We start from the raw sequence: 14907 nt of genomic DNA on the forward strand, positions 1-14907 counted from the left end.
CCGTTCCCATTTCCAGATCGCTTTTCAATGTTTTTCGGAATCGAATTTTCCGCTGCCCAAAACAAAAAAAACGGTTTTTATTGCAATGGTATGGAGCTCGAGTTTCATTTTACCAGTTGTTTTGTGGATGGTTTTTACTGGCCAACCGTCAACAATCGACTAGAGCTGCCGAGGTCAGGTTACATACCAACATTGTGCCTTATGAAAGTTGATACAAATTCCAACAGACAAATACGTCCACCGGGGGCCACCAACAATCGAGTGCCATTTTTATTCCAACCTCCCTCTCTACCCCCAACCCCAATCATTACCTTCACACTCGGACCCCCCTTTGTTCGCTTCCGTGCTTGCGGTTTCGGTGTCTGATGTCACATTCGCCCTTAATCGATCATTATTTAATGAGGTGTAATCTAAGATATATAATTCGTTATGCTTGTTTCCCGTGCAGATTGCCGTGCAGTCGGCGAATTATGTGTTTCACACACACACACATCCAGACCGGGAATGGGATGGAAAATAGGGGAAAAGAGCGATAAAGGCAACAGGAAAGCAGAATCATTACTTTCGCCACTATCACTTTCCATTCCATCCCCATTGCCAGTCGTGGGCGTGTTGCGACAATTTCTGCCGACTCGTCCAAAAACTGTACGAACAGTGGCAACTTTTCAGGTCACTTTTTTGAGTTTCCGAGATTTTGTTCAATTTCTATCACCGGCTAAACTGATCTACACCATACTATTGTGAACATTTTTTTTTCTTTTTGCAATAGAATTTTCTTTTACGAGAATTGAGACGAATAGAAGGTTGAAGTTAAGCAACATTGCACCATGCTTTTTCCCATATTGCAATCACCTTCTTGGGGAAGGAATCGAGGGCGAATCCTTAGCGGGATTTTCCGAATTCGAGTGACAAACCAAGCATAAAGTAAAACGTCACACAGCTCTGTACGGTTCCACCAACCGTTCCTCGGTAAAGATGTTCAACTTTTCATGACTTTATGGAGGCAAGTTCCCTTTTTTTCTGGTTACTTCCACGTCGACGGTATGGATTTCGGTTTTGAGGTTAGAACTTCAGCGCGGGCATGGGATTTCTTTGGGGTTTTGTTCTACGAGTGTGAATGTTGTGTGTTTGTGTTCACGGACCGAGACGGGTGGGAAATGCCATTGGGAAGAGGACAATGATTTCGCACGCATGTCCACGGGAGGATGTGGAGCGTTAGAATTCTACCGTTGGCAGTTTTCGTACAGTTTTTTGAGGGTGGAATCAGAAGGAGTTTTTTTTCTTGTTTGCTGCTGCTGCGTTATGTTTTCTATCTAGTTAAGCTCGGTTGAAAGAATCGCATCCATGCCAGGGAGGAAACCGTAAAGAGATGGGGTGATCCTAGTGGATTTCCCAGCAATCTGTTCGTAATCCTTGCATCCTTCCTGCAACGGAAAATGAGATGGATGTATGTCTGTAGGGAGAGTTGTGCTGTGAGAACGAAACCCGATTGAAAGAGCAAACCATCGTAGGGTTTATTGTATTTTCCATGGGTAATATGCTTTGATGAATTCATATGCTGACGGTTCCGGATTTGGCAAAACGGTTCTAGACGAGGGCCACCGACCGCCACCGTCATTGTTTGAGGGGAAATGCTGTTTGGTACACTATTGCACTCGAGAGGGGTTTCCATTGACAGTGGCATGGTTTAAGGGTGGCCGTACAGCTCCGGAGGGTACATTCTAAATCCAGTGCCGATTGTTTGACGAGCATAATTTGATGAACGTAAAATGATTGGCAAAATCAAATGATAACCATGAAAACAGAGCAGTACCGTCCGCCGTGCGTTGGATGTTTGTGGAGTCAATATGAACCATGTTCAAAGGGTTGTTACATTGAATTACACTGAGGTTTAATATTTGCTGTAAAAGATTAATCTTTTTTCTAGCGTTTTGGGCTATTTTATGTCATCAGTGGGCTTCACGGTCTTGGCAGTGTGATTTGAATAATTCAAACGGGAACTGTATACATGGAAAACTTTCAACTCAAACGACAAAAGGATAATTGGAAAATGATATATGGAGGAATTAAAAGTAAATCGTATGGACATTATTATGTCATCCCGGACAGGTCTATTTTCATATTTTAATTTGAATAGTTTTCATTCACAGAATGTGGATTATTAAAATTCTATAATTTGAGCTACAAACAAACAAACTTTTTTACTATATAGTGATCCTGGTTCCACACAGATTTTAAGTTAAAGATTTTTTTTAATTGGATTTTTTATATATTATTTTAAGTACAGAAATAACATCTGGTCTTGCGGGCAAATATAAGTTACACCAATTTCTGAGTGAAGAATTCAAAGTCAAGGAAAGTTAGAAATGGAAATGGAATAGTTCTTAAAATTGTTATTTGAAAAATAAATTATTTTAGTTGAATTGTACAATTCTTGTTAATATATCTGAGATGAGAATTGATATACTTTTAGTTCCAATAATTTTGAGACCTAATGGGTTGATCCACCCCTTGCAAGCAGTAATTATACTCACTTATCTCTAGCATCCATTATAATAAAAATGATAAAAAAAACATCAACCAACTAAAAAGCTAACAATAAATGACACAAATCTAATTCACTTCTTGACGTGAGATCTTTTTTTTTGTTAATAATATAGCACGTTTTTGTACATAAATATACACCGCTAACGTAAATACAGTGACTCGTATTAACGCACATGACTCATCGGTCTGACACATTGAGCAATTTTCAAATCATTTTACACAAAACGGAAACCAACTACCAGTCCGCTGCAGGACCTGAGAGTAGCATATAGAATGATGAAAAAGAAAAAAAATGACTCCAATCCATTACCGGTTGACAACGGCGGCCCCATTACTTTTCCAAAGGCACAAAACATGCACGCATTCGGCCTTCCACCTGAATCCTTTTCAACGCTGACCGGGATCGACAGTTTGCAGGCGATCGGTCAGGGCGAAACACGGAAACTCAGATCCACCGGAGGTGCACCGTGGTAGGACTCTCCACGACTACGGGCCATCCTGACATCGATTCCCGCTCTACAATTATTAATGATGTGTCGAACGTGTCGTCAAAGTACATTAAACCCGTGTGCTCGCACCATGCTCCACATGTACTCGGTACTCGCATTTCCACCCAAGAGGCAAGACCACAACAGACGTGTATGAAATGGTTCGACGAGTGCCTTTTTTTCTTGGCACCCTACTGAAGTTGTACTTTGTCGCTTTAGGCAAGGATACGCACGTTGGCACATCAATGCCCGGGGATAGAAAGTGCCAAAAAACGGGGGCCCGCCCCACACCGACACCCTGGACGGTTTCCGGAAGAAGCACCACCGGAAACTCGGCACGGAAACATGCACGCGCCGGTGGAAAAATGGAGGATATTCGCGTAACGTAGCGACAATAATAATTTAAAATGAATTTTCATTATGAAGCGGCCACGTGGCGTCAACAATGAAGTGCATTAGGCGTTTCAATATCGGAGACGCCCGATACTGTCGCCCCCGGTAGTACTGTGGACTGATTTCACCATCATTCTCACGTGCGTTGGCGTCCGTTTTTCTGGTACGGTGTGGCAATGTGGGTTAGTGCTTCCTAGTTACCGTGGTCGGTACGCTTGTTGAGTTCCCCAAAAACGTGCCACACTGGTTGGCTGTTTTCTAAGCCATTTTTCCCCAAAAACGTTTCATTTTCCTGCAGTTTGGTAATGGTTTGGACCAGTGACTGGAGGACATTTACTCTGCTGGATGAGCAAGAACAATGCCAATGGGAAGAAAGGAAAACGCATGTGCTCCTGGATGGAGGATGAATATTTATCAGACACGCGTGCCAAAAAGCGGCAAAAGGCACGATCCTGCCTGTGCTTTGGTTTTTGTACTGCAAATTATATCTGTTGCGTTGATGGCACTATTAAGGGTAGTTTTGCTGCTTCGTGCACGTTATGCATATGCATTTCTTGGTGGTGATTGTTGTTTAAGCATAATCTCATTTCCTAGCGATGATAGCGATGAGATAATATTCATCAAACATTAATAAAGCCGTTTATTTTAAGGTCTTTTTTGTAGGGCGATTGCGTCCTATATCTGTCACGTTTCTGTGAATTGGCATTCATATAGCTCAGTAGTACATTTTTATAATTAGATAATATTAATAATTAGAAATCGTTTCTTTGATGAGTTATAATCTGCACCATTTTATGTATAATGTTTATGTCTAAAAGTATAGGATGCATTAAAAAGTCTAAAAACAGTTCTCGACTCCTGAAAAGAATGGTCAAACTGCTATTAGTTCTGAATTATTCCCATCTACCTTAGATAGTAGATCAGTAGATAAGAAATTATTATACCATGGAATGGAACTTTATCAAACGATTTTTACTATTATGAAATCCTTGCGCTGATTAGTAAATAAGTAAGCGCCTCATATGTAAGTTACTAAGAAATTCTTGCGAGAGGATTTCCCTTCACCGGTTCTTCCCGGCATGTTCTTGGAACTGCATGGTCATTGGAATATAAATCAGTTCTGTACTAATGCATCCTTATCAAAGCACTATTTTTTATGACATGTGGAATATAAACCTTTTTCTGATATTTTAAGTATTACAAAGCCTGGAACGTCTACACGATCGTCGAATATTTTTGTCATTTTTTGATAACCTTAGGAACACCTACGAGTTTTATTATCTCTCGAGGATCTACGAAGGTGTTTGTGTTCGATAACTCTTCTAGATTTCTTTTCATTTTCTGGTATCGTTGAGTGATGGCTAAGTTGAGGTCCAAGTATTTCGTATTGGTCACGTAGCTCTCCAGCTTGTAGACTTATATGGGACATCTTACACGAAAAAGAAATTGCATGGCCCTCGTTTTTGGACGCATATTGAAATGAGGAATCCTTGATGTTCCGATATAGGACCTATTTTGACGTACTTTATTTTTAAGTGAATTCCACAGATATCTCGTGTATCTTCAAACATGAATTGAAGCACGGATAATTGACTGTTTAGAACCTGAATTTAGTTTAAATTTAAATGTTTAAATGTGATCCAATAAACTACAGTTTACAGCTTTCAGGCAGAATGTTCAATCAACATTCGCACCTTCAAACGCAAATGAATATTAAATTTATCAAGTTTTTAATGCACTTGGTGCAAATTTGTGTGTTATGTTGTTTGTTTCGAACACTATCCAACGGCTCGTTATGCGTGACGATTATCGGGATGAACAAAAAAAAAGGTATTTGGTTTAGCTTATCGCTATGGATCATAGCCCCATAGATCCCAGGGTAGTGGGAACGGTATAAAGGAAAGACCAATCAACAAAATCCAATCCGGTCCAAAACATGTTCCACCCGTAAAACAGTTACACCCGCTTTTCCCATGGGCAAGCCGTTTGTCGATTTATACACGCACTGTAAAGTGTTTCCCTTTTGTTCCCGCTGCTATTCCATTCGAGGGTCCTTTCCCCTAAACCTGGTTCGTTATGTCCGATCGATAAAACAAATCCTTTTACACGTAATCACTTATCAGAGGAGCAGCAATCCATACGCGGGAGAATGTAAAAAAAATCGTCCTAGAAAAAGGGAAGATAAAAATAAACGCAAAACGCGTCGCAGATGTCGGTTACGCTTCGTGGACTGATAGTACGGTACCGTTCCTTGAGTACCTTGAAAACAGAGTACCGAACACGACGACCTTGTTCAAGTAGGATTGATATAAAATCAAGCACAAACTGTTGTATTTTCCCTCCAAAAAAGGATATGCGGAGTAAATCAATCTAAAGTCGGGAGTAGTCGTGGAATTATATTACATTTGTTGGGGCTTTGTTTTTGCACTTCCACAAGCCTTGAGCTATGTAAAACGGGATTACACTTGAGAAAAACTGTCGCAAACGGAACATTTCGTGGCTCAAAGCTTATGTGCAGAAATGGAAATCCAAGTAGATGGAATGCTGAAAACAACTGATGTTTTTCAGAAGTTGAACGGTGAGTGTTTGGAATGGTAAATTTCGGACGGTTGATCGTTATATTGCACTCGCGACAGAAGTCGACCTTTTTGGGAGACACAAACATGCGATACTTAAAGCAAATGTAGCACACAAGTGTGAGATCAATTCAGTTCGTCCGATGTGTCCTTCGTTGCCGTAGATCATTAATCTCGCACCAAGAAGTGTTCCTTACAGTGTTATTTATTCGTACGTGACTACAATAATTGATAGAAAAACCTTTTTGAAGTCAAGAGTTATTGGAAATGTTTAGAATAATGTGAAAAATAAAATTAGTTTTTCTGTAAATCAGACACACCTTTAAATCAAGTAAAAATCTACGCGAAACTAGACATTTTTCCAAGGAGTTAGAAATAATTATCAGAGTTTGTTGTAATTTAATGATAACATGCATTCTAATTCCTCACTTTTCCATTACTTGCTGACTTTTTTAGCCAGCAGATGGATTAAGGAAAACAATACTGATGGGATTTCGGAACTGAATCACCGGAAAAGTGTCAAAATCCATAGCTAAGATCCATATTAAGAACGGGACTATCCTCGCGAGTATAAATTATCTTTCGACAGTTTCATATTACTTAATGAAAAAAATTAATTACCCCTTTTTAGGGGCTTTTTACTACGTGAGAAAATTAATTAATGAAAATGTATGCGAAGCGAGCCATCCCTAATTGACACGCCCCAGATTGATACTTATTCGAAATAATCTCTTTAAAATTGAGTAGAAAAAAAAATCTTCCTAAACGTGAAGAAACCCTTTTACAAAGAAAATAAACTTCCTTCACTAATTTTAAAATATTTCAGAAAAAAAATCTATACAAGTTAGTGAATTTAAAATGGTACACAACCGTGACGGGTTGAAATATGCTGGCAAAGCCGAAGTACGCCCTGTTCAATCATAATCCATTTCAATTAAAAGCTGAAGTACGACTGCGAAGAATGACGGCAACGGCAAGGGCTTTAACATGCCGCTGCCGAGGCACCACTTGAACAGGTACCGTTTATACCACACGGTTTTCGGCGGCCCTCGAGGGACGCTTTGCCACTTCAATCTTCGGTTTCGGTCTCTAGGCAAAAGTGCCATTTCCAATGTACGAGGGCTGCACTTGCCATGAGCAAAATGTGGCCGTTCGTCTTTGCCGGGATGTTGAGGATGGGCAGGAATAGTCGAATGAGTAGGTAGTGAAGCCCATCCAATCAAGACCGAAATGCATAATAATTGTGCGCGACAACAGACGGGTCGAAAACGGAATGGACTGGTGGGTAATGTGAGTAATTGCTGGTGACATTTACTACAATGCCGCCATGCACGATTACGTTTGCTTGGGAATCGTGCTATAGTTTCGGGAAGAAATGTAATGGAATTGTGTACGACACAATAAGTATTGCATTAACATATAGCACCATCGATCTTAGGCTCGGTTTTTGTGCGAAGAAGAAAATAAAAAAACGTTTGCAAAATAAAATTGAATTTTTAAAAAGTATGTCATCTAGAACGTGCTCGACGTTAAATTGCAAAAGGAAAGTAAAAAGCAGGACGAGTGGCACGATATTATCCAGATATAATTTAATTAACTTATTAAACGTACCGACCATTTGTTGAATATTTAATTTTGCATTTCAACGCCCTGTTCCGCCCGTTTCAAGTAGTAGCGTCAGAATCTTCTGCCGGGGCAGACAGCAGAGTCATGAAGATGTGCTGCCAAGAAAGCTGCACGCTAATCTGCGGAAATATACTTCTCACGCTGGGTTGCTTCAGGCACACCCTCCCCGGGTGCCGAAAATGCCAGAAACGTGATGAAATGTTAGTGTGGTAACATTAAGGTACTTAATCTCTAGTAAATGATTCAAATTCTTTGCGCCGACGTTGAGAGGAAAAGTTAGGGGAACGCTCTACCACCTTCTACCAAGAAAAAAAAAGAAAAACTCCCGGTTCGGACAACCCGTAAGAATGCAGCACTTCCGGATGGGGTTGCTGCCAAAGCCCTAAATAAAAATAGATTAGATAGGATGCAGGACTATTATCGTTCGCTTCCGTCCTGGTGTGAAACGGCGGGTGGTCGGGACTAGAGGCTAGCATGAGCTCGAGACGCGAGAGTTTTGCCGTGCGTGAGGACGTTTACCCACACACACACACGCACACGCAGACACAGCGGGTTGATGATGGTGTTGATCCTTTCGCTCGTGTGGATAAGAACCGGAAGCCGTCCCAGTATACCGTCCCAGTGCTCCGCCTGCCAGGAAGTTCATTTATTTTGTGACTCCTCCTGCAGTGTGAGCTGTTTCCCACCCACTCCCCCCTCATCCCCATTGGAGGGGAGGTTTAAGGGTGGTGGAGATAAAAATTTATGTGAATTTTATGCGCGGCTCTTCCGGCAAACCCATCCCTGTTACACTGTTGCGTACGGAGAAATGGCCCTGGATGGAAGTGATGGGCTTCTTTACTCTTTCGGATTTTATTTGTGACGTGAGTTAAAAGTGTTAAAATAGAGATATCGTTGGTGGTTGGACACGTTTTTCATTACGATTGTTGATTTGACGTATATGTGTGTTTAGGTGGGAAATTTCTTTTACTGAAGATAATTATATCTTACAGTGTTACAATTACTCTTGAATATGAGTTATTGTTTTGAAATTATGCTTATAAAATTAATCTGTTTCTATAGTCTAGGGACGCTGTCGTCCAAGGATCTCCAAAGGATAGACATTTAAAATGAAGGTTTTTATATTAATACAGTGACGATAGGAGACATGAATCTTAAATTGAGGACGAATTGCTAACATAAACGTGAAGATTACATCACATCGTAGATTGAATAAACTATTAAGAAAATTTCAAAGAATTGTTGTGAAGTTTTAATAGAAGTAGGTAGATTTAACCACCAAATTTTAAAGTAACTTAGTAATAACTTTTCAAGGACATGAATCCTTGAATTTGTTGATATCTTGGTGAAGCAATAACTAATTTATTCAATAATTTAATCGACTTATATAACGTATCTCAACGTCCATTAAGAGAGTCCATAAATAAGAATAAAGGTCATAAATAAACCACGAATGAAATCAAAACTTACCGCCCACTGTACTCCTCCGGGTATGGTATGATGTATCCTTCCGGGCTTGGGCGAGGCGAATTGCCAACCCAGAAGAACGCATCCGGTGCGTTACCGTCGTAGGCGAATCCTTTGACAAACAGCGTCGATTCATCGACGGCGTACACTTGTCCCTAAGGTAGAACAAACATTTTTAAAAAATACAACATATATACATCAGAGCACATTAAATAAATTATTCTTTTGTAGATGCGCAGGTGTCTAGTTACTTGAACCTTACCTTGATGCCATGTCCAAAGTTAGCCAGTTTTCCTATTTCGCGACCGTAGTAAGGTTCCTTTGGAGCTCGACAATCAACTAGAATGTGTAGAGAACATGACACAAACATGATTTAGTTCTACGTTATATAGACATTAAAGAGAATTTAATTTTTTTTTTTTTTGTTCGGTTAGAACGGCCTGGCCGTATCAAGACTTATTTTACCACGTAGCAGGATAGTCAGTCCATGCTACGGGGAGACGGTCCGGATGGGATTTGAACCCGGTCCCTGCCGTGTGGACGGGCGCCGTTTTTCACATGCACCACCGGGCCGCCCCAAAGAGAATTTAATTCTATTTTATTCTATTTCTATTTATTTCTATTTTATAAAGAAGATTAAACATCTATTTTAATTTTTAACACTTTGAAAGTTCGAATACTTTAATTTTACATGTACGTATATACTTAGTCAAATTATTACATTCACACCTATTTTTTGAATCTGTATTATTAACAAAGAATTATTAAAAGATTTTTTGTTGGTTTACACGCAGTTGGGTTCTGCACGAGGATGTTGGGTTTTGGTATGGCGACATAGTGTAAGATTACTCTTATCTTAAAGCAAAATATCGTTCACTAGTCGCCAGATATATCAGGATACTCGTATGTCTAGGTACAAATGTACATAATACTTCTGCTTTTCCTTTTATTTCTTTGCACAAAGTGACGAGCTCTGGAATTAACAGTTTTGAGGTTAAAGTTTAGAGCTTTCTTAAGTACTCCAGAACTTCTCTAGCTGCACGTGGAACGCTCATCAATCAAGTAGTTTAATGTATAGTAAAAAATGAACTCAAAGTAAACCTTAGTACAAAGCGATACAAGCATCTTTGACGGCTTGTTTAACTAGCGCAGGTTTCGTGCAATCATGACAAACTGTAAAACATGTTGTAAATCGTTGAATAGCTAGATTACGAATGGTATCTGTGCACCCTTTCTCGTTCTTCGCTTTTTTTTTGCTCACTGCTCTTCAATTGCAACCTGTCAAGCTTGATCCTTAAACGGTTTTCCTACCGAACGAGTTCTGTATTACCGGCAGGCAGGCAGGCAGGCAGGCAGGCGCATCACAGACTGTTGTGTAAATATTGTCGCACACTTTAGGCGAAAACGCAAGGGGAAGCTATACCAACCCTCCCTACACCCTCCGTGTTTGGGTTTCCGTGAATCGAAGGATTTGCCTCCGGAGACAACAGCTTAAGCAAACAGACAGCGCCGTCCAAACACACGAAGGTAAAATGGATACATTTTGCAATAAAAAAGCACCGTGCGCCGTTCCGGTCATGTCGGTAGCCCTGGTTTCCATTCGTTGGTTGGTGCGTTTTAGTGAACCCCCTTGCTCAATCTGGTCAATAGTCGATCCAGATTGCATCTTGAGACTGTATTGAAGTTTTTTTTGCTTCTCCGCCTGAGGACGGCTTAGGAAAGTAATATTAAAGCTAAGCAAATAGTCGCCCGCCTATTCATCACCGCGGCGGGGTAGGCACGAAAATATATATAGGTGAACCGGGAACGATAATGCATCGGAAACAATTTGGAAAAGGGGGGAGAGAGAGAGAGAGGTTTACTAAAGGAAAACGTACAAGGACGCTCGTCGGAAAAGTCGTTGAACGTGTGGTTCGGGCTCATCACGAACCAGGCTAAACTCTTTACATGCAACCATTAACAAGGGACAGTACAAGAAAATCTCTTTGTCGGAAAGGAAAACTTCATCCATCCATCGACTACTAACACCGCCGTACTAAGGTAGGTAAAACGTCGACCGAAGGAAATGAAAACTGTCGTTGGCTTTGAAACGTCCTGCGATTGGATAATTAATGCTGACAACGACAACGATGTGATGGGACATTTATTTATCCACCCTCGCTCATTTTTCACGGGTTTTTTTCTTTTCCCACTCCTCACCCTATACGCTAAAAACGGACGAAACACAACAACAGTGCCAGCAGCCGTAGCGGCAAACACCATCGGCTTAATGGCGTGGTAACTGGGAACAAAAGACTTTTAACGATATTAAACGGGCTGGCTGGTTGAATGAGGTTTTTCCGGGGTTTTTCTTCTGTTCTTTTCACACTGCTTTTGGGTTGTTTTTTTTTCGTTCCGAAAGGTTTTCATAGCGAAACTTGTCGGACGAGGAAAATCGATGAGCAGCTCCATCATCAGTGGTATACATCTTGTTTCTACGTATAAAGCCAGTGTTGCCTGTCAATGATTTTACATTCCATCTCGAAGTCGTGGAGACGGTTAGTGACTGAAGCACAGCGACAGGAGAGCAGTTACAACCAGACACTTTACTATAGACACTATGTTTTACCAATGTTTTCCAGCATTTATTTGTGATTGAAAAAAAAACAAGTTGTCAATATATTTATTGAGTATAATGCAATAATTTTTACACCTATGATTATAATTGATTCACAAAGAACTTAATACAATTTAGAGCTTATTTTCAAACTCCAGATACTGAAGGAATCAAATAAATTTCAAGATAAAGAGAAGATACTCTACAACAATTATATTTAGTGTATTTAAATTTCCTGAAGTAACATTTGAAGTAATTTTTAAGCGTATTTTGCTAAAACGGCACATATTGTCTTGTACTTTGTTCAGTGATGTGTTATGCTATAATGGCTCACTAAGGCTATGAATGGCAGGTTCAGATAAGATCCTAATCACGACCTTCGGTGTATTAGAGTGAACGCCACGGCAAAATGCCATTCCACAGCTCCAGAACAGCATATCAAAAGGAGGAATTTTTCTAAAAGATGCGTATGAACTACTCTAATTGACAAGGAATTTGAATATATTTGTAAACATTTACTATATTGTTTTTTTTTTTACATCCAATCTATTAATTAAAAATATTATATTCATATCCTGTACTGGACATTATTTAAAATTTACCAAAAAATAATACGTTCTAACTTTTCCTTATAAAAGAAGTTCTGTTTATGATTTATTTAGCCAGAATTGAGGAATTAGTTCAAACAAATAAATGATCCTGATAAGATTTGGTAGTGGTTCGACGGTGTAAAGACCGACACTAGTACCACTAAACCATAGTGCCATCGCAAACGATAAGATCTTCTACCATAATGAACATTGTTCCAATGTGTTCGAATACACATTTTATTTGTGTTGTATGAAACATTCGCATCTTTTTTTGTATATGGAAAAGGTTCAAAAGGACACGGATATCATACGGAAAATTATTTCGGCAGGATTAATTCGCTTCTAGCATCTTCTAATGGGACTTTCCCTTTTCCTGTAGACACTTCCTATAACCTCATACTGTCTTCTGCTTCATTGAATTATGAAACCTGCATCAGAACGATCCAGATGGATATAATGCTCGCGTGTGTGTGTGTGTGTATGAATCGTCCTTTTGAAACACACTCGCCTGTTTCTTTCCCTTCCCACACAAGCTCAGCTACACAAAACTAGTAATGAACGATTCCGGTTTTGCTTGAAACCGTCAGATCGGTTGGCAGACAATTCGACTAAACGAGCTCAAAACGACCGACCGTACAAAATCCTATTACGTTGCCCGGGGAAATTAGATCAGCATCATGCGACCGAGTTTCCTATCATCTTCATATCAACCGTGCTGAAACCGAGAGTGTGTACTGCGAATGAAGGCGAGAAAATTGATTAATGCGAGCAACGGGCTTTGGCGGTGCTGCTATTAGAGATCAAGCACGTTTAAAGAAAATGTTCTCAATGTTTCGAATTTCTGCAGTAAAAACATTTGAAAGCTGCACCGGTGGGGTTGCACGATCAACACGCGTTTCGTGCAAAATAATATCGGTGAGCGATTTAAAGCTTGGAAATCTTCGAAAATCGGTAGCATATCGATTAAGGTAGAAGAGGGCGAATGTTTCATTGATGACAGTTATTGAATGATTTCAAATATTTGCCGTACAATCGATACCATTCCAATTGGAGACCGGGATTACGAGGTCAACACCATTGTACGGTTGGTACGTTGGTGGATATGAAGGAAAGATCACTTCGCTTACTACCGAAACGGTAACATCAGTGCGTAGGCGCACTAGCGGGGCACAATCGTCGGAAGGGTGGTAATCCTTATCCCACAAGCCGTGGGCAAACGGAATGCATAATGGAAAATCGGATAAATCAATAAACTTCACTTCCCCCTGGTGTGGCACTTGAGCTGTCTGATAAACGTCAACGGCCGGTCACGATGAGATGGCGAAGCAACAAACGTTTTGCTATTTGCTGGTATCGCATTTCATCGATTTTTTCGTCTCGATACGTTATATTCGGAAGAAAATTGTCGAGAGAATGCAGCAGTAAAGTAACTGGCAAACATTAATAATCGATTGAATTCTGATGTGGATGTCCTTTTTAAAGGTGTTTTATAGCTTCAAGAATGTAAGCAGAAAATTCTTACAAATATTACGATTGTGTTACAGTCGGAAATATCTAATTTTAGACCATTTACGACCGGAAAACTACCCTTAAATTTCCCTTTTTTCCACCTATACTGTGATGAATAGCAAGCGAAGGAAAATTTGAAAACCCCGACCCTTTGCATGGAGATCGATGTAAAAAAAGTGTATGAGTTTGTGATCACCTTAACAATCTCGTTGCTACATTTACCCTTACAGATTGTAACAGCTAGATATGCGAGGAATCAAAAAGCGACACAACCCCCCAAATACGGTATCATTATTTTTCTCCATTCTGCAAATGATAAGAAAAACGAAAACGACAAGAAAAAAAAGGGATGACAAGAATGTTTTCTTCCACAAAGGCGAATAACAAGGCGACGAAATGATACAGAGCCGACGGTGCGTTCTTTCCCCTTATTTTGGTTCCGGCATGCCCAAACAGCAGCGTGGTTTACGTACTGACACTGGAGGGGTTGTTCTGTTCACCCTAACGGCGGGGCATAAAAGGGAAAATGGTAAAAATATGATGTGCGCCCGGCATCACACCGAACTAATAATGTTTAATGAACTTCTTTCCGGTTTTGCACACACAGTGTGGGGCGAGGGTCGGATGGAGAGTGGATGGAGGAAAGTGGATGATTATTATCGATATAATCTGTGACGGTTTTTCGGGTACCCGAACCGCCGCCGTTTATTCGGAAGCGGTGAGCTCATTACGACCGCCGTAATAATGGGACCGGGGATGTGCATAAGACGCAGGATTTCGGAAAGGATTTGTCCCGGTTCTTTTTTTTTTGTTGGGTGGATTGGTGTGTGAACATTTAAACTTTATGTCTGTAGTGATGGAACTTTCATTTTTCGAAAACAACTGGAAGGGTTTATAATCTTAAATTTGTTTTCGCAACAAATAAAATAGTATTGGAAATAGAACTCATTCAAATCATGTTCCAAAAGGGTGTCGCAAAATTTAGGATAGTTTTAATGGGTAATACTGACAGCTAAAATGTCTTTTCGAGTACCAAGCTATTCCAAGAATCATTAGAGTTCGGATCAACTAGGCCACATAGCATCATTTGAATGTTTTGATCATCTAAGCATTTT

General features: G+C 40.1%; 1 protein-coding gene across 3 annotated transcripts in view; it reads right to left on the bottom strand.

Annotated features, from left to right (window-relative positions):
• LOC125760940 (protein Skeletor, isoforms B/C) overlaps positions 1 to 14907 on the bottom strand; it is a 34460-nt gene that overhangs the window by 11701 nt on the left and 7852 nt on the right. For all 3 annotated transcript variants that reach the window (XM_049421550.1, XM_049421551.1, XM_049421549.1), the window contains exons 2-3: positions 9360 to 9436; positions 9101 to 9252 (exon numbers count right to left, since the gene is read on the bottom strand). In XM_049421550.1, coding sequence (XP_049277507.1) covers positions 9101 to 9252; positions 9360 to 9436 — 229 coding nt within the window. The remainder of the gene's footprint in view (positions 1 to 9100; positions 9253 to 9359; positions 9437 to 14907) is intronic.

Source organism: Anopheles funestus, chromosome 2RL, assembly GCF_943734845.2.
Source record: "Anopheles funestus chromosome 2RL, idAnoFuneDA-416_04, whole genome shotgun sequence".
NCBI classification, from domain to species: Eukaryota; Metazoa; Arthropoda; class Insecta; order Diptera; family Culicidae; genus Anopheles; species Anopheles funestus.